This window comes from Condylura cristata, unplaced genomic scaffold, assembly GCF_000260355.1.
Source record: "Condylura cristata isolate star-nosed mole 26May11 unplaced genomic scaffold, ConCri1.0 scaffold00021, whole genome shotgun sequence".
In the NCBI taxonomy this organism is placed as follows: Eukaryota; Metazoa; Chordata; class Mammalia; order Eulipotyphla; family Talpidae; genus Condylura; species Condylura cristata.
This window is the reverse complement of record NW_004567122.1, coordinates 36,263,140-36,278,736: the sequence shown is the minus strand read 5'-3', so window position 1 is coordinate 36,278,736 and position 15,597 is coordinate 36,263,140. Positions and strand designations below refer to the sequence as shown.

Sequence of the window (15,597 nt, the reverse complement as noted above, 5' to 3'; positions counted from 1 at the left end):
AAAAAACCACATAATTTCTGGAGAAATGTTAGCAGCAAGGAGTATGGATCAACATAATTAGCTTGGGACAACCGCTGCTACGCCCTCTCCAGCAAGCCAACAGCAGCATACCAGGTCACAGGTGTTGGTATGATGACAAGCCGATGGAAGGCAGCTGGGAAGAGGTGCGAGCAGGTGCAGCAGAGAGCACTCCGCCTTCTCCTGCTCCCACCCCAAGGGCTGCGGATCACATACTCCAGAGAACATCTCCTCCCAGTGCTGAGTCTCTCTTAGAACTGGCAGGTAGATTACTGACTTAGGAGTGCGCAGCAAGCTGGAGTGGGCTATGATATTCCAGAAGCTTCAACTCTGGGTGTTCTCCCTTTTCCTATACTCACACACTCATCAGGGGAGGTCAACTGAAGCTCGGCCCTGAATATTATCTAACTCAGGAGTATATCTCAGGTGTAAAACAACAGAAAATAAAGGTGGTAAAATGAACAGTGAGTGGCAACTAACGTTGGGGTGCATAGAAAAATAATTTCTTAAGGACATAAAATGCTTTAGATATAAGAGAAGATATCTGTGGTAGAAAGCAAAAAAAAAATAGAAGTTATAAGAGGGAGTTTTAGATATGGAAAATGTTCAAATGCTAATGAATAAGATATAAATAAAGTGGAAGAGGTACAAATATATTAATACTTACAACTTATATAATGATACCTGTCAATCATATTTCAATAAAACTGGAAATATATAAACTTTTATAGAGACAACCATTAGGGAAAGCTTATTTCAAAATAGAAAACAAAATCTAAAGAACATAAAGAACAGAACTAGAGACATTCCAAAAAGGTGGTAGACATACATAGGAAAAAAAAAAAATTGAAGGAAGGGGAAACATTTCTAGAATTAATGGATAATGAAAGAATAAAAGAAAGAGATATTGTCATAACAACTCCAATCTAAATAATAATAAAATTGTGGTAGTTTAGAAGATTTTAATAAAATTATATGAGAGCAGGTTAGATGAGCAGATAGAATATTAAGAACAAATAGAAAATTAATGACAAATATAGATATTTGGATAAGGCTAGTCACAATAAGTACAAATAAATGCTGTCTTTAAATCATAATAAATGAAAACTGGAAGGAATAAAGTACTTTAGAAATATATTTTAAAAAGTTTGGTAACTGGTGGCCTCCCTTGTGGTACAAGGGGTTAAGTCTCAGCACTACAAAGCTGTCTGCAGCCACTGCAGCATGAATTCAGTCCTTGGCCAGGGAGCTGACCCACAGGGTGCAGCAGACCTCTCCTGTTTTACCCACTGGCCCCCTCAGCAACGTATTTCACTTGGTCTCCTTGTTCAGTTCTCTACTCTGTCTTTGGTGAATCCTCTCACTGTCCCCCACCCCCCACAACTCTGGCCTGTACTCCAGTTCTTGTATGCATAAATAAATAAACCTTTTAATATTTTAAAAAAAAAAGGTTGGTAACAGAAAATATGAAAACTTAAGAGAAACAAATCTGATTATAATAGCAATATTAAAATATGTAAAAGGGCTAAAAATACAAATGGTGATTTGATTTTAAAAGAATCAAACCAGGTATCAATCATAAGAGAAAAATTAAGTTTAAAAGGCAGACATATTTTTTAACTAGGATAAGAAAAGGTATACAAAGCCAAAGAAGAGGGTAGATGGATAAATATTAACACCTAATATATAAACTTTAATCCAAAATGCATCATAAATTTGGAGAAGAGAAAATTACATAAAGCAACAGGAAGAAGAGAATAAGAAGGTATAATAACCATGCATACAAATTCACTTAATAATACAAACTATGTCAAGCAACAACCAACACAATGTAACTGTATTAGATAAATCTGTAACTAGATTATAGAGATTCAGTTTCTCTGAAACTGACTGATCAGGAAATATTAAGATGCTTAAACTAACAACAAATCGGTAGTAGATATGAACAGACAATTCAAATGGATATCAATCGATAACATGGGAAAATGTTCATCCTCACTTTCAGTAAGGGAGAGAAAGTTATCACTGTCATAAATCATAATAATCTATCACTGGACACCTATGAAAATGGCACATACTAAAAAGATCCCCAATAATAAGTGCTGGAAAGAGTACAGAGAAAGAGAAACATGACATTGTTGGTGGGAATGTAAACTAGTATGGACATTTTGGGAAGCAATCTGGATTTATCTTAAAAAACTGTAATTGTAAATGCTGTGAAATTCCACTTTGGGGCATTTATCCAAAGAACATGAAATCATAAACTTAAAAACATCATATGCTCTACAGTGTTTATTACAGCATTACATTACAACATGTAGAAAATAGCTCAAGAAGGAATGGGTCAAGAAGATGTGGTATTACCCCACACAAAAGAATATTATTCAGACAAGGAAAGACAAAATAGTCCCATTTAAAACAGAACAGAGGGAGCTTGAGGGAAGTGTGTGGAATAAAGAAAGTCAGAATGCCAGAGACAAATACTGGATATTTACACAGTGAATCATTTGACAAAGCAAAATATTTATAAAACTAATAAAGAGGGATGGGGAAGGGAGAATGAGACAAAGCGGTATAAAGGGGGTTGGGGGGAAGGAGAACAAATAAAAAAAAAAACACAAGAGTACTTGAAGGTTGTAGAGTGGGAAACTAACTAATATCTTGTCTCTGTGGTAGGAAATGGCAGGAAGTCTGCTCGGTGGGGACTGGATCGCAAAGAGGGCATGGGGACTTAAAAAACGGTGTGACGCTAAAACTTATTTTTGTAGAACACTATATCAATGTTTTCTAACAGAACCGATGACATATTTATAAAAGTAGACCATAAAGGGTCAGTGTTAGCACAGACCAAAACAAAAATCAATGACATTAAAATTTGAAATAGAAAAAGTGCCACATATTTGAAATCAAACAGTGTGTCATGAAAAACTTGGGGGCAGGAAATGAAGAGATGTTTGACAAAGGATGACGAATGGGAAACACCTCCCATTTAAATCTTATTATTTTTATTGAGGTAACACTAGTTTGCATCACTGTCTATTAAAAGTATAGGCCCTCCCTTATAAAGCATTGTTACCACAGCACACTCACAACCAAGGCACCAACTGCCTCCATCACAGTCCATAATTGGACAGTTGCTTGACATAAAGTTTGTATTATGTATTGTGTTCTTCCCACCGCCTCTCCCCACCCTGTATACTTGTCCTGAAATTTAATAAGTTAAGATTTGAAGAATTAAGTGCTACTCAATCCATTGTCAAATAAGCAACAGAAAAAACAGTTATGAATGACACAAAATAACAGAAAAAATTCAGAAAATGTGTGATAGAGTTCTCATGTGATTGATAAAAGAAAGCAAGAGAAGATGAAAAAATTAAATACATGCATGATAATTGGAAATAAATGCATAGACATTGACAAATTAAAAAAAGAGCATATTATGAGTATCCCTGTGCTAATAAAACTTGAAAAACAAAATCTAGTGTTATTTCATGACACATTGTTTGAATTCAAATATGTTAAAATGTATTAAATACCTACATAGATACAAAAAGCAAGAGAAAAAATTGTACCTAGTAGTAAATACTAACCCAAGTGCTATATTGATCTGAGATATTCCCTTCCCCAAATACCCAGCTCTAGTGGTTTTAAAGTCCATTTTTTTTTAATTTAGAAAAGAAGAAAACATATTGAATGATAATAATTTACAAGTTTTTCTAAAAATTGAAAAGTGCAAATTCACTTTATTGAGGTTTTAAATATGTAACATAAAATTCACCCACTTTAAGTATACAATGTAGAGATTTTGTTAAATGTTTGGAGCAGTATAATCATCACTCTCATCGATTTAGAATATTTTCCTCCATAGTTCCCCTGTGCTATTTACAGTTAGTCCCAGTCTAGCTACCACCTTAAGACAACTATTGAACATCTTTCTAATTCTGTGCATTTACCCTTTCTGGGTATTTCTTATAGAAGGAATCATAAATGTGTCATTACTTGATTCTGGTTTCTTTCACTTAGTAGAATTTTTTGAGGTTCATTGATGTTGTCAAGTATCACTATTATACTCCTTTTAATTACTGAGAAATGTCATTGTACAAGGGTAGTTTATTTGTTCATCCACTCACCAGTGGCCATTTGGACATCTGGATTGCTTCCAGTTTGGGAGTAGAAAGAACAATGCAGCCACAATGTAGGAACACAATATACTTGTGTGACCATATGTTTTCATTTCACAGCATAGGTTCCAAATACAGAATTGGCTAGGTCATAGCCTAATTTTATGTTTAACTTGAAATAAATTGCCAAACTCTTTCCCAACGTGGCTGCACTTTTTAATACTCCTCCCAGAAATCTACAAGTGTTTCGCTTTCTCTACAATCTTAACATTTAGTATTTTCTATCTTTATAATTTTAGCCATTCTGGTATGTGATAGTTTCTCATTGAGGTTTTAATGTGTATTTTTCTAAATAATAGTGATGGGGAGCATCCTTTCATGTGCTATCTATTCATTAATAATATTTAGTATACTATTTCTAATTGGGCTGTCTTCTTAAAATTGAGTTGTGAGAGATCCTTCCACATTGTATACATAAATCCTTTCACTGGGATATGAATTGTGTATATGATCTAGAATATTGGTATGTAAATGATTTATGAATAACTTCTCTCAGTGCATAATTTGCTTTTTAATTGTCTTCAAAATTAAATATTTGAAGCACAAAAGCTTATAATTTTGATAAAGTCCAAGTTACTAATTTTTTATTCATGGATTATGTTTTTGGTTTCAAATGTAAAACTGTTTAACCCAAACACAAAAATACTTTCTGTTATGTTTTATTCGTGAAATTTTATAGCTATTTTGAGTTATCTTTTTGTATATAATGTAAGAACCTAACTCTGTATTATGGATAATGAATTTTTGAAGCACTGATTTATCTTGATATATTCAAAGATTAATTGACAATAAATGTAAGGAATCTCAACTTAGTTTCAATGATCTTTATGTCCATCCTTGTTCCAACAGTTTTGATCACTGTATCTTTATAGTATGTGTTGAAGTCAATTACAGTTATATGTTCCACCATTTTTATATAAATACTAGAATCAGTCTGCCATTTCAACCAGAAGAATATATGCCAGGCCTTTGGTAGAGAATGTGCTGAATTCATAGATTAATTTTGGGAGAATTTCTATGGTGACAATATTGAGTTCCAATCTGTGGATGTGGGCATCTCATCACTTAGTCCATTTCTTGCACCAATGTTTTGTATATAAGTACTGCACTTGCAAATTTATTTCTATTTTAAATCCTATTATGAGTGGAATGAATTTTTAAATTTTGGATTGTTCTCTGCTAGTATAGAGAAATACAATTATTTTATTGAACATTTTTACGGTAAAGTCTTGCTAAACTTGTCTATTCTAGAAATTTTTGGGGAATCGGGGTTTTCTACATATATAGTATCATCTTTCTATAACTAAGGTAGTTATTAACTTTCTAATCAGGATGCCTTTAATCAATTAAGTAAATAACTTTCCTTATATTGGCTAGACCCTCCAGTTCAATGTGAGTAAAAGCAGAGAGAACATGTTTGCTTTCTTCTTAATCTTAATATCAAAGCATTCACTCTCTAACTTTCAAGTATGAGGCTAGCTATAGGTTTTTCATAGACTCCATTTATTAAACTGAGGAAGTCTACATCTACTTATCTACTTGCTAGTTTTGTGTGTGTGTGTGTGTGTGTGTGTTTATATATTGAAAAAGTATTGGATTTTGTTAACTGCTTTACCTGTATCTATTGAAATGATCATATGGTTGTGTACCTTATATCAATACAGTACATCTGATTTTCTGTTCTTAAGCCATCTTTGCATTTCTAGAATAATTTTCACTTGGTCATGGTTTTATTAACTTCATAGTTGGGATTCAGTTTGCTGAAATTCTGCTAAGGATTTTTCTAGCTATGCTTATGAGGATATTTGCCAGTATTTTTCTGGTCTTTGATATCAACATCCTTTTGATTTTGTATCAGAATAATATGGGCTTTATAAAATGAAGTGTTTCCTAATACTCCATATCTTGAGTAGTCTGTAAAAGATAGGCATTGTTTCTTACAAGCCCTGATGTGAATATATCTGGAACTTAGCTTTTCTTTAGCTTAATTATAAGTTAGTATATTTTTTTAACCTGCTATCGGTCTATTTTGATTTTCTATTTCTTCTGAGTCAATTTTTAGCAATTCAATTCTTTCTAGGAATTTTTCCATTTCATTTCAGGTGTTTACTTCTTTGGCAAAAATTTGTTATAATCCTTACCAGTCGTATATGAATACCTCCTATTACATTCCTGATTTTGGAAAATTTTATCTTCTTTTTATTATTTTCATGTTCAATTGATATAAAAGTTTGTCAGCTCTTTTTTAAGAGTTGTGTTTGTTTCATTAATTTTTCTATTGTTTTGTTTTTTAGTTTCTGTTATAGTTCTTATTATATTCCCTTTTTCTGAGTGCTTGCAATTTATTTATTAGTTTTTGTAAGTTTCTTAAGGCAGAAGTTTAAGAAGTTCTTCTTTTCTTTTAGGCATTTAACCTTCTACACACTGATTTAGCTGAATGCGATCATCTTCAATTGTTTTTAAATAAGTTCAAATCATGTAATTTGTCATGATTATTTCTTGATTCACCAGTTAATGTCAAAATATTTGGAGATTCCCATATTTTTTTCTTGTTGGTATCATATTCAATGATGTTATAGTTAAAAAAATATAGTTTGCATGGTTTTAATACTTTCAAATTTACTGAGATATGTTGGTAACCAAGTACATACCCTGTCCTGAAGAATGCTCCATTATGCTTGAAAAGAATGAAGCTTCTAGAATCTTTGAGGATGTCTTCTCTAGCTTTCAGTTTAGATTGAATTAGTAATACTACTGTTCAAGTATTCTTTGTCTTGGGTGACATTTTCATCAATATGTTGTTCTATAACTTTTTGAGAGTAGATTATTAAAAGCTCCCATGATGAATGTTGTGTTATTTGTTTCAATGATAATTTTTTAAAATTTCATACATTTGAGCATCTGTTAATAGGTGCATATCCATTTATCATAGCCTGGGATGTAATATTTAATTATGATAACTCCAGATGTAATGATATTTGTATGGCCTAATTTGTGTCTAATATTATTTGTCTTCAAGTATATTGTTTTCAAACAGTATAGAGCAAATTCTTTCATATTGTCATGTTTAGCATGGTATCTCATATCAGATTCCGAATCTAAGTATCTGTAGGAGACAGTCTATAATTGATTTTTTTATTACATGATAAACTGTCTTTTGTTAGAATATTTTAAAGCTTATATTTAACATTATTATTGAAATGGTTGTACTTATATTTGCTGTTTCTATTTGTTTTCAATATGTTTTCTGTGTTTACTTGTTTTTACTTCTACATGGATCAAAGATCTTCTATATTTTATTGAAGACTTTAAATGCCAAATATAACACATCTTTTTCTTTTCCTGAATATGGTTTATACATTCCAGTTTCTTTATATTTCACAATTTTTGCTGAAAGCTGGACATTCTAAATAGTATTTTATACTCAGGTTTATGATTTTACTCTAAAGATGACTTTTGCTCTTTCATTGTTGGTTTATTTTCTTGGCTGTGCTAAATATCTGATTTGTTGCTCCACTATAAAATACAGCAAGTGATTTATCTACTAAGAAAGTATTTCTATATCTTAATGTTTAACCTTGTCTCTAGGTCTTCCCTTCTGTATCTGTATAATTCAATAGTAAAGGACTGGGCACAAGTTGTACTCAAACACCTCGATCCAGTAAGGCTTTCATGCAGATGTAAAGGGGAGAGAATTCAAAGTTCAGGTCATTTTTACATTTACACCAGCATTTACTTTCCACTGGGATTTTCTGTCTTCTTGGACTTGTTCATGGCCCTGTGTCAGCCAGACTGTAAAATGCTCAGGACCTGTTGAATTTTTGTATGTCAAGACTTGGCCAGAAATGTGCTGGACCCAACCATGCTGCAACCTCAGGTCATGTTCTTTATTCTCATGAAGAACATGACTTCCACTGAAAATATTCCTGGGTGTGATTTCAGTAGTGGCAGTGCAATGGTTGAGCCTCATAGTCTTCCCCACTTTGGTAGAGTCTTTATATCAACCATGCAATGGGGGTTTGATAGATGCATCCCAAAGTGATGCATCCCTACGAACATGACAGATTCCTATTGTTCTTCAATTCCAGCATTCAAGCACAAATACTTGTCAGATTGACATATTTGTTGGTCAATTTCGAGCATGCTAAAGTGGCTGTTGTGATCAATTTTGTCTAGATTTATGGTTGCTTCTTATGTTCACTTCCTTATTTAGTTACAGACAGAAAGTCCCGCATCAAACTAGCTTTACATTGATCCCCAAATTAGAAAATAGTGATTAAAAAGAGAAAAGTATAGACTCAATTTACCTATGTTCCAAATTTCTAAATAAAACATTGGCTATCCAAATCCAACAATGTATTAAAGTTTTACTATGGTTAAGCATAATTTGCCCTGAGAAAACAATGGTTTAATATTTGCAAATTTGTCAAGAAATACACTACATTAATAGACTGAAAGAGAAATAGAAAATTATTTGCAAAGAAGGCATTTGATAATGATAAAAACTTATATAGAAGACTAAGAACAGAAACTTCCTAAACTTGCTAATGTTTACATGATAAACACCTATGGTAAATATTACATTTACTAGAGACATTTTAGAGGTATCTACCCCTCTAAGTTCCAAAGAAGAAAATAGAGTCTGATGTTCATTATCACCCCTGTGATCTAACTATTTAATTCTAGATCTTAGTCAATAATATAATAAAAATAAAACAAAGGAGTAATGAGATGACCCATATCAAAAAAGCTAGAATTCCACCATCTTGATTCCCCAGCTCCTTGACAGCATATTGGTTGCACTAGTGACTTTGCCACATCACATCTAGCCTCCTGAAGATCACCTCTTTTTTTTTTTTATTTTTCCCTTGTTCTCCCCATCGACAAGATGACACACTACAACACGGATGGAGCGAGAAGGGATCATGCTCACTGAAATAAGTCAGAAGGAAGTAGAAAAATATCGGATAGCTTCACTTATAGAAGGAATATAGGGAAACAAGGGAAAAATAAGGCATCAGGAGAAAAAATAATAACAATACAAAGCACAACAAAACAAACAGACAAATAAAAGCCAGCACCATCCTGCAGGAGAAGGGGAGGGATCAGGATGGAAGGAGCACAGAGGACTGTGGTATTGATGCAGGGTGAACTGGGGAGGAAATTCCAATGGGGTCTACACCTGGGGGGGGGGAAGTAAACATCGTTTTAAAATGAACAACGATGTAATATATAAATAAATAAATTCAACTTTAAAAACAAACAAGAAAATTAGAAGTTAGAAGCACCGGAACAACTATGACTGCGTGGAAGATAGACTGGTCCTAAGGAAAGCAGTATGAAGGTTTCTCAAATTATTACAAATCGGTCTATCATATGATCCAACAATTCTACAACTAAGTATTACCCAAAGAATAAAAAAACACTAATTTGAAGGGATATATGCATTCCTATATTCACTGTAGTACTGTTTATAGTAGCCAAGTTATGGAAACAATCTAAATGTCCAGGAACAAACGAATAAATTAAAAAGATGTGGTGGGTCCTCCCTAGAAGCACAAGGGGTTAAGTCTCAGCTCTATGAAGCTGTAGACAGCCACTGCAGCATGAGTTCAATCCCCGGTCAGGGAGGTTTCTCTCCTGTCTTCTGTACCCCTCGGCAGTGTATTTCAGTTAATCTGCCTGTTCTGCCCCCCACTCTGTCTCTGGTGAATCCTCCCACACCTCTGGCCTACACCCCAGCTCTTGTATGCATAAATAAATCTTTAAAAAAAGATGTGTTACACATCCGCAATAAAAACTATGCAGTGTACTGTCATTTGGACAACATGATGGAGCTGGAGGAGGTTAGGCTAAGTGAGGTAAGTCGGGAGACAAAGACAAGTAACAGATGACTTTGCTTTTATGTCGAATATAGGGAACAACACAAAGGAATGGACAAAAAAACCAAGCCAAACAAACTCTAGAAAACTGACTGTAGAGGCAACTAGAGGGGGAGGGAAGAGAGAGAGAGCAAAGTGAGGAGGGGACCCAGGGTCCTATGGTAGAGGACCGCAGGTGTTTTTTGGTGTGGCATGGTGACATAATAGGAGGAGGTGTGACCCTATATTTTTGAACTATATATGGTGTTGTATACCATCACTGCTGCAATAAAAATAATGCAATTTTAAAAATATTAACACAAATAGATACATATATCACTAATCATAACAAATGTAAACAGACTGAACTCTTTAAAACTGTTAAAAGGGTAGTTATAAAACTCTGATTCAATGCAGATGATATTATCAATTACCGGGGAGGGGGGGAAATCAATGAAATTAACAAATAGCTATCAGAATTAATGAAAGTCATTAACTATAAGGTTGACCTATAGAAAACAACAGAATTTATTTTTATTTATTTCAAAAATACCTATAGAAGTATCATAAGAACAAAATGCCACTTAAACTAGTAAAAAATTCTAGGAATCAACAAAAATTTATAAAAATCTTGATTTGATAGGTTTCATAAAGTACACAGAAATTACATGACTTAATGATAGCCTACACTTCTGAGTTGGGAAAATTAATATTATAGTCAATCTTCTCAAGTTAGTTCATGAATTCCCTGGATTCTTGATCATAGTGGATTCCAAAACTCAAGTTTACAAAACATATATGGAAAAACATATTTATGTGCATAGGTCAATTTTGAAAATGAACTAAGAATGGAGACATGCCTTACTCAAAACTAAGGTGATGAGCAAATCTGTATAGAATAGGGAACTCAAAAAATGCATACCTACCCCCTTCACACACACACACAGACACACAAACTTAATATTCCACAAAGTTGGAGATCTAAATCAAAGAGATATATTGAATCAGCAACTCAATTAAAAATAAAAAACCTCTACATGACCAAAGCTATTGTGACCAGGACTGATGGAACAACAGATTGGGATGGTAGAAATGGAAAAAGAGAAAGTCCTATTTGGTGTAGGCTTTGGAGGCAATACAAATAGGATTGATTGCTGAACTGGATATCAGATTTAGTAGGTGAAAGAATGAGTAACTAGTGAAGAAAAAAATTGATGCTGCAAGAGAAAGAATGTCTGTGGGAGGAACAATTCTTGAACAGGTAGAGCACCGTATTCTGAGAGTGATCAGCAGGGCTAATTCTTGATGGGAGGAATCTAAGCAGAGAAAGTGGGTAGATACTGTCCTTTATACGCAGAGAAAACAACAACAAAATCACAGTGCATTTGCAGGAGCCCATTCAAAGACACACAAGTCAAAATCTAGATGGCAATCATTTGAAGGCATACGCCAACTACCAACTGCTTTAATTTGTGAGTAGTTTCCTAGGTGGCAAATGTGTAACTGTACAAGCTTTATCTAAAGGTGAACATTGTAACTCAGGCATACAACATACATTTCTTAAAATTCTTTGAAATAAAATAAATTGTACTTCTTAAAAAAAATCCTGTTTGATTAAAATTCAGTACATGAATGTGGATAAAGGAAACCATTTGAAAGATCTGTGTGTGTGCAGATTTTGACTCCTGTCATTTACTTCTATATTTTTAAATGCTATGGATGTATCAGTTTTTCCATGAACGAAAAGGGAGACTGGCTCTTAGAGAGAAGGTCTCTTCTCTGATGGGACAAATAAAGGCAAATTTGAAAATGACTTGTAAAGCTTTCTTTGTAGAGCTCAGAAAGAGCTCCCTTTTGCTCAGATAAAGGATTTGCAGTTGTGGGGCCTCCCTACTGGTGCAAGGTGTTAAGAACACTCAGAATGAAGCTATCTGCAGCCACTGCAGCGTGAGTTCCATCTGCAGCCAAGGACAGCTGGCCCACATGATGCGGCAGACCTCTCCTGTCTCTCCTGCTGCTCTCCTCAAAAGTGTATTACAGTAGATGCGCTTGTTCTACAGTCTACTGTTTTTGATGAATCCTCTTACCTCCCACATCTCCAGTCTTTACCCTAGCTCTTATATGTATAAGTAAAATAAATCATAAAAAAAAGTCTTTGCAGTTGCACTCATTGCCTGGTGACAATATAGACAATATATAGTGTTTTAAAAGTGAGACTGGTTGAGCCCAACAAAGAATTTGACCACATTTACTGCGGAGGCTGAGCTTCTCAGGCATTCCTCAGCAACACTGACAAGCACGATGGTAGCGTGGTTAGAACAGGGGTGTTAAAGCAATCTGGGTGTGCCTACCCGGCTGATTAATTTAATTATGTGTCAGGGACAGGGGAGGAGGACGGCAAAGAAGATACTGGAACAGGAGCTACATAGGAGCCCTGGAGTGATGTAAGAGGTTGGCAGGATACCTGGAGAGGGTCCCAAGTTTGTCAATGATTTATTGTGAGGGGCCATACGCAGAGATTGCCCTCCACGGGGGCCTTTCTATTTTGTATAAATAAAAGAGTTATACAAATAACTTGAAAAGACTGTATAATAGGTTGTGTCTATACAGTTGTGGGTTTTCTTCTTCTTTTTTGCTTCATTTTTCACTTTATGTTTTTAGCCACAAAACAAATAGCCTCAATCCCAAAGTGTGAGAAAGCTATAAACAACAACTCCAGTTGAATTAGGGCAACTCTCCATGTACTGGAAAAGACATACCTTAAGGCACAAAAGAGGGAACAAGAAGGGAAATAAACAAAGCCAAATGCCTGCTCACATGTGAACCCCTTAACTGGCCTTTTAAACCAAGTTTCTCCTTTGATCCACATTTCACTTCACAGATGAAAAACTGAGATTTGAACTCCAGTCTATGCTCCCCTTTCTTGGAGTTAAGACAGGTGAAGAAAAATGAGAATGGTCAGCAGACAGCTGTCACATTGGCTTACTCCACACCTCTCACACTGTCAGTGCCCAAAATGTTGCCCGAGACTTGGGTCATGGGGCTGGGCCTGTGGACAAGCTGTACCAGGTATTTAGCCCACCCCTGGCCTAAGCCATGTTCCCTCCCTTCTAAGTAGTTGGCTTCACAACAGCTATGACCTAGTAATTAGGAAGTGAACAGGTAGCTCTAAATACAATCAAACATAATTTTAAAAACAAACATGACAGGTTGATCCCACATAGTCTCACCTTTGCTGGAGCAGTATCCCTGGTGTTTCTTGCTGAATGCCTCGCCTGTTTCTGGGATTTTGCTTCCTTTTCCCTGGGAAAGAGGAAGAAACAGCATAGCTGAGACTTACTTGACTAACTTACATTGATACAAGCAGACAAGGTAAACTTAATTTTGACTTTTCTCCTCAGCTCTACTGGCTTGTCAGCAGTGAAGGTAGGTCCAGAGATGGGCACAAGCACCACACATCTCTCCTCAGTGCAGGGCAATTATTTCAAACATGGCTCTACAGAAGGGAGGAATTGCTACCTTAACTGCATAATACTTCCAAAATCCAGGTGGTCACTAGCTGTCACTGAAACACCATAATCACATTGAACTCAGATTTGCCAGCCCGATTCTGATGCCAAAGGACCCACAGGGCAAATTCAGCATTTTGAGGTTAGCTTTTATCTATCCCACCATCTCCTTTCTAGGTGAAGAAATTATGTTTATGCCAACAGAACTTACTTAGGTTGACAAAAATAGTAACTGAGTAAGTCATTTCAAAGCGATGTGTTACAAGGTACTTTACTTGGCTTTAAATTATTTTTTCCAGTAGATTTATTGTGTCCACACTATCATTCTCCTATCAAAATACCATATGCCATAAGAAGGTAACTTTACAGTGAACAATACTCCTTGCAGGTTTACATTCATCTTTAAAGGGAATGAGAAAGGATTGTCCCACTTGCCCTGAGCAACCCCCAACTCAATACTGCCCTGCATTGCTTCATTTCCCACAGTCTTATCCCTGGAAGCAGCTCATATGATCAGAGCTTCTGAATCCCAATATATTTGACCATTTTAAATTTAATTGCTTGACACACACACCAGCCTGGCATTTGAAAAGCTAATTACACCATAATTATCTTCAATGGGTGAGCTTAACATTGGCTTTGTACCAGCGTTCACGTTTTGAATGTAGTGAGAAATTGGGAATAACTTCCCTATTCAAAACCAAGTTGGGGCACGCTGAAGATTTGCAATCGATAACTCAAGCCTGCTTTCACCTACCTGGTATCACTGGAGAGAAGGATAAAGCCAGGAAGCATTGCACAGCTGGTGCCAGTTTCCAGAACAGTTTCCAGAATACTAGTTCTTTCTGAGTTACAGGGAGTTGGGCATGCTAATTAACTCTTTAGTTCATCTCACCCCTAATCCCACTTATCTGAAGACACTGATGCCTACAGTGTCTAGGTGGATTCTCCTTAAATGCCCCCGCGGGATGGCCACTTCCTTGGGCATTATTATCAAGGAGATTTTCTCAGTCTTCAGGGGACAGCAGAGAAAAGGTCTTCACAGGCCCTGGAAACTTGATTTTCTTTCTTACATTCTTTGGAAACTACTGTGGAACTACAGCCTCAAAAGACAAAGTGCTACAAAGGACTTAAAAGTGCTACCTAAGTTGTCACTACGAGGCCCTCCGGGGTGTCCTGAAATACCACCTGAGTGACTATTAAAATCTTTTCAAGTGGGGGGCACTTATCCAAATTTGTCAGAGTGATGAACTTGTCAGTGTCAGAGTGATCTGTTAAGCATCTTTAACTATTTAGATTTACAAATATGTAGCTGGCAGGAAATAAAAAGAATGCATTTACCAGTTTAGAGAAACATTATTAACAAACACTTTGAAAAAAGAGAACTTTACTTACAGTATGATTTTACATGTAGCACACTTCTTGATGGACATTACTCCTTCAGGGCTTTGGAAAAGGTGTTTGCCTTGGGAACAGAACAATTTCCCATTTTTCATCAATGGCCGATATTCATTGCAGAGTTCCTAAGGAGAAAATGAAAAAAAAAAAAAAGTTGCATGTACTGAAATCTCATCAAAGTAAGAAGTGCTACCTTGTGCTACTGTTGGTAATACCTTCTAAGAAGCCCTTCCTCGAGTAATAGTATTTAAGGACTCCTGCCTGCCTCGTGTGAGAGACATTCATTCAGTTCATACAAAAACAAACAAAACTGATGACTCTGGGTTATCTGCTACATATTATAATGGAATTAATGTATACTGAAAACAATTAATAAAGTGAAAAAAAAAAAGAATTTGAAATCAAAAGACCTGAGCTCATATGCCAGGGTTCTCGGTTACAACCCTCACATAGCAAATTAACTTCTCAAGGGTCCACTCATCCTATCTGCAAAATACAGGGCATACACATACAGGTATTTCATGGGCTTTATTAGGATTAAATAATGTAAATATGTATGTAAAAACCTCAAAGAATGTCTGATACATAGTAGGTTTTCAATAGGCAGATTTGTCTCCTCTCTCCTCCCTT

At 35.4% G+C, this 15,597-nt stretch overlaps 1 protein-coding gene across 1 annotated transcript in view; it reads right to left on the bottom strand.

Moving 5' to 3' along the window:
* SPINK5 (serine peptidase inhibitor, Kazal type 5) overlaps positions 1-15,597 on the bottom strand; it is an 83,755-nt gene that overhangs the window by 48,082 nt on the left and 20,076 nt on the right. The window contains exons 2-3 of the mRNA XM_012727780.1: positions 14,965-15,092; positions 13,291-13,363 (exon numbers count right to left, since the gene is read on the bottom strand). Coding sequence (XP_012583234.1) covers positions 13,291-13,363; positions 14,965-15,092 — 201 coding nt within the window. The remainder of the gene's footprint in view (positions 1-13,290; positions 13,364-14,964; positions 15,093-15,597) is intronic.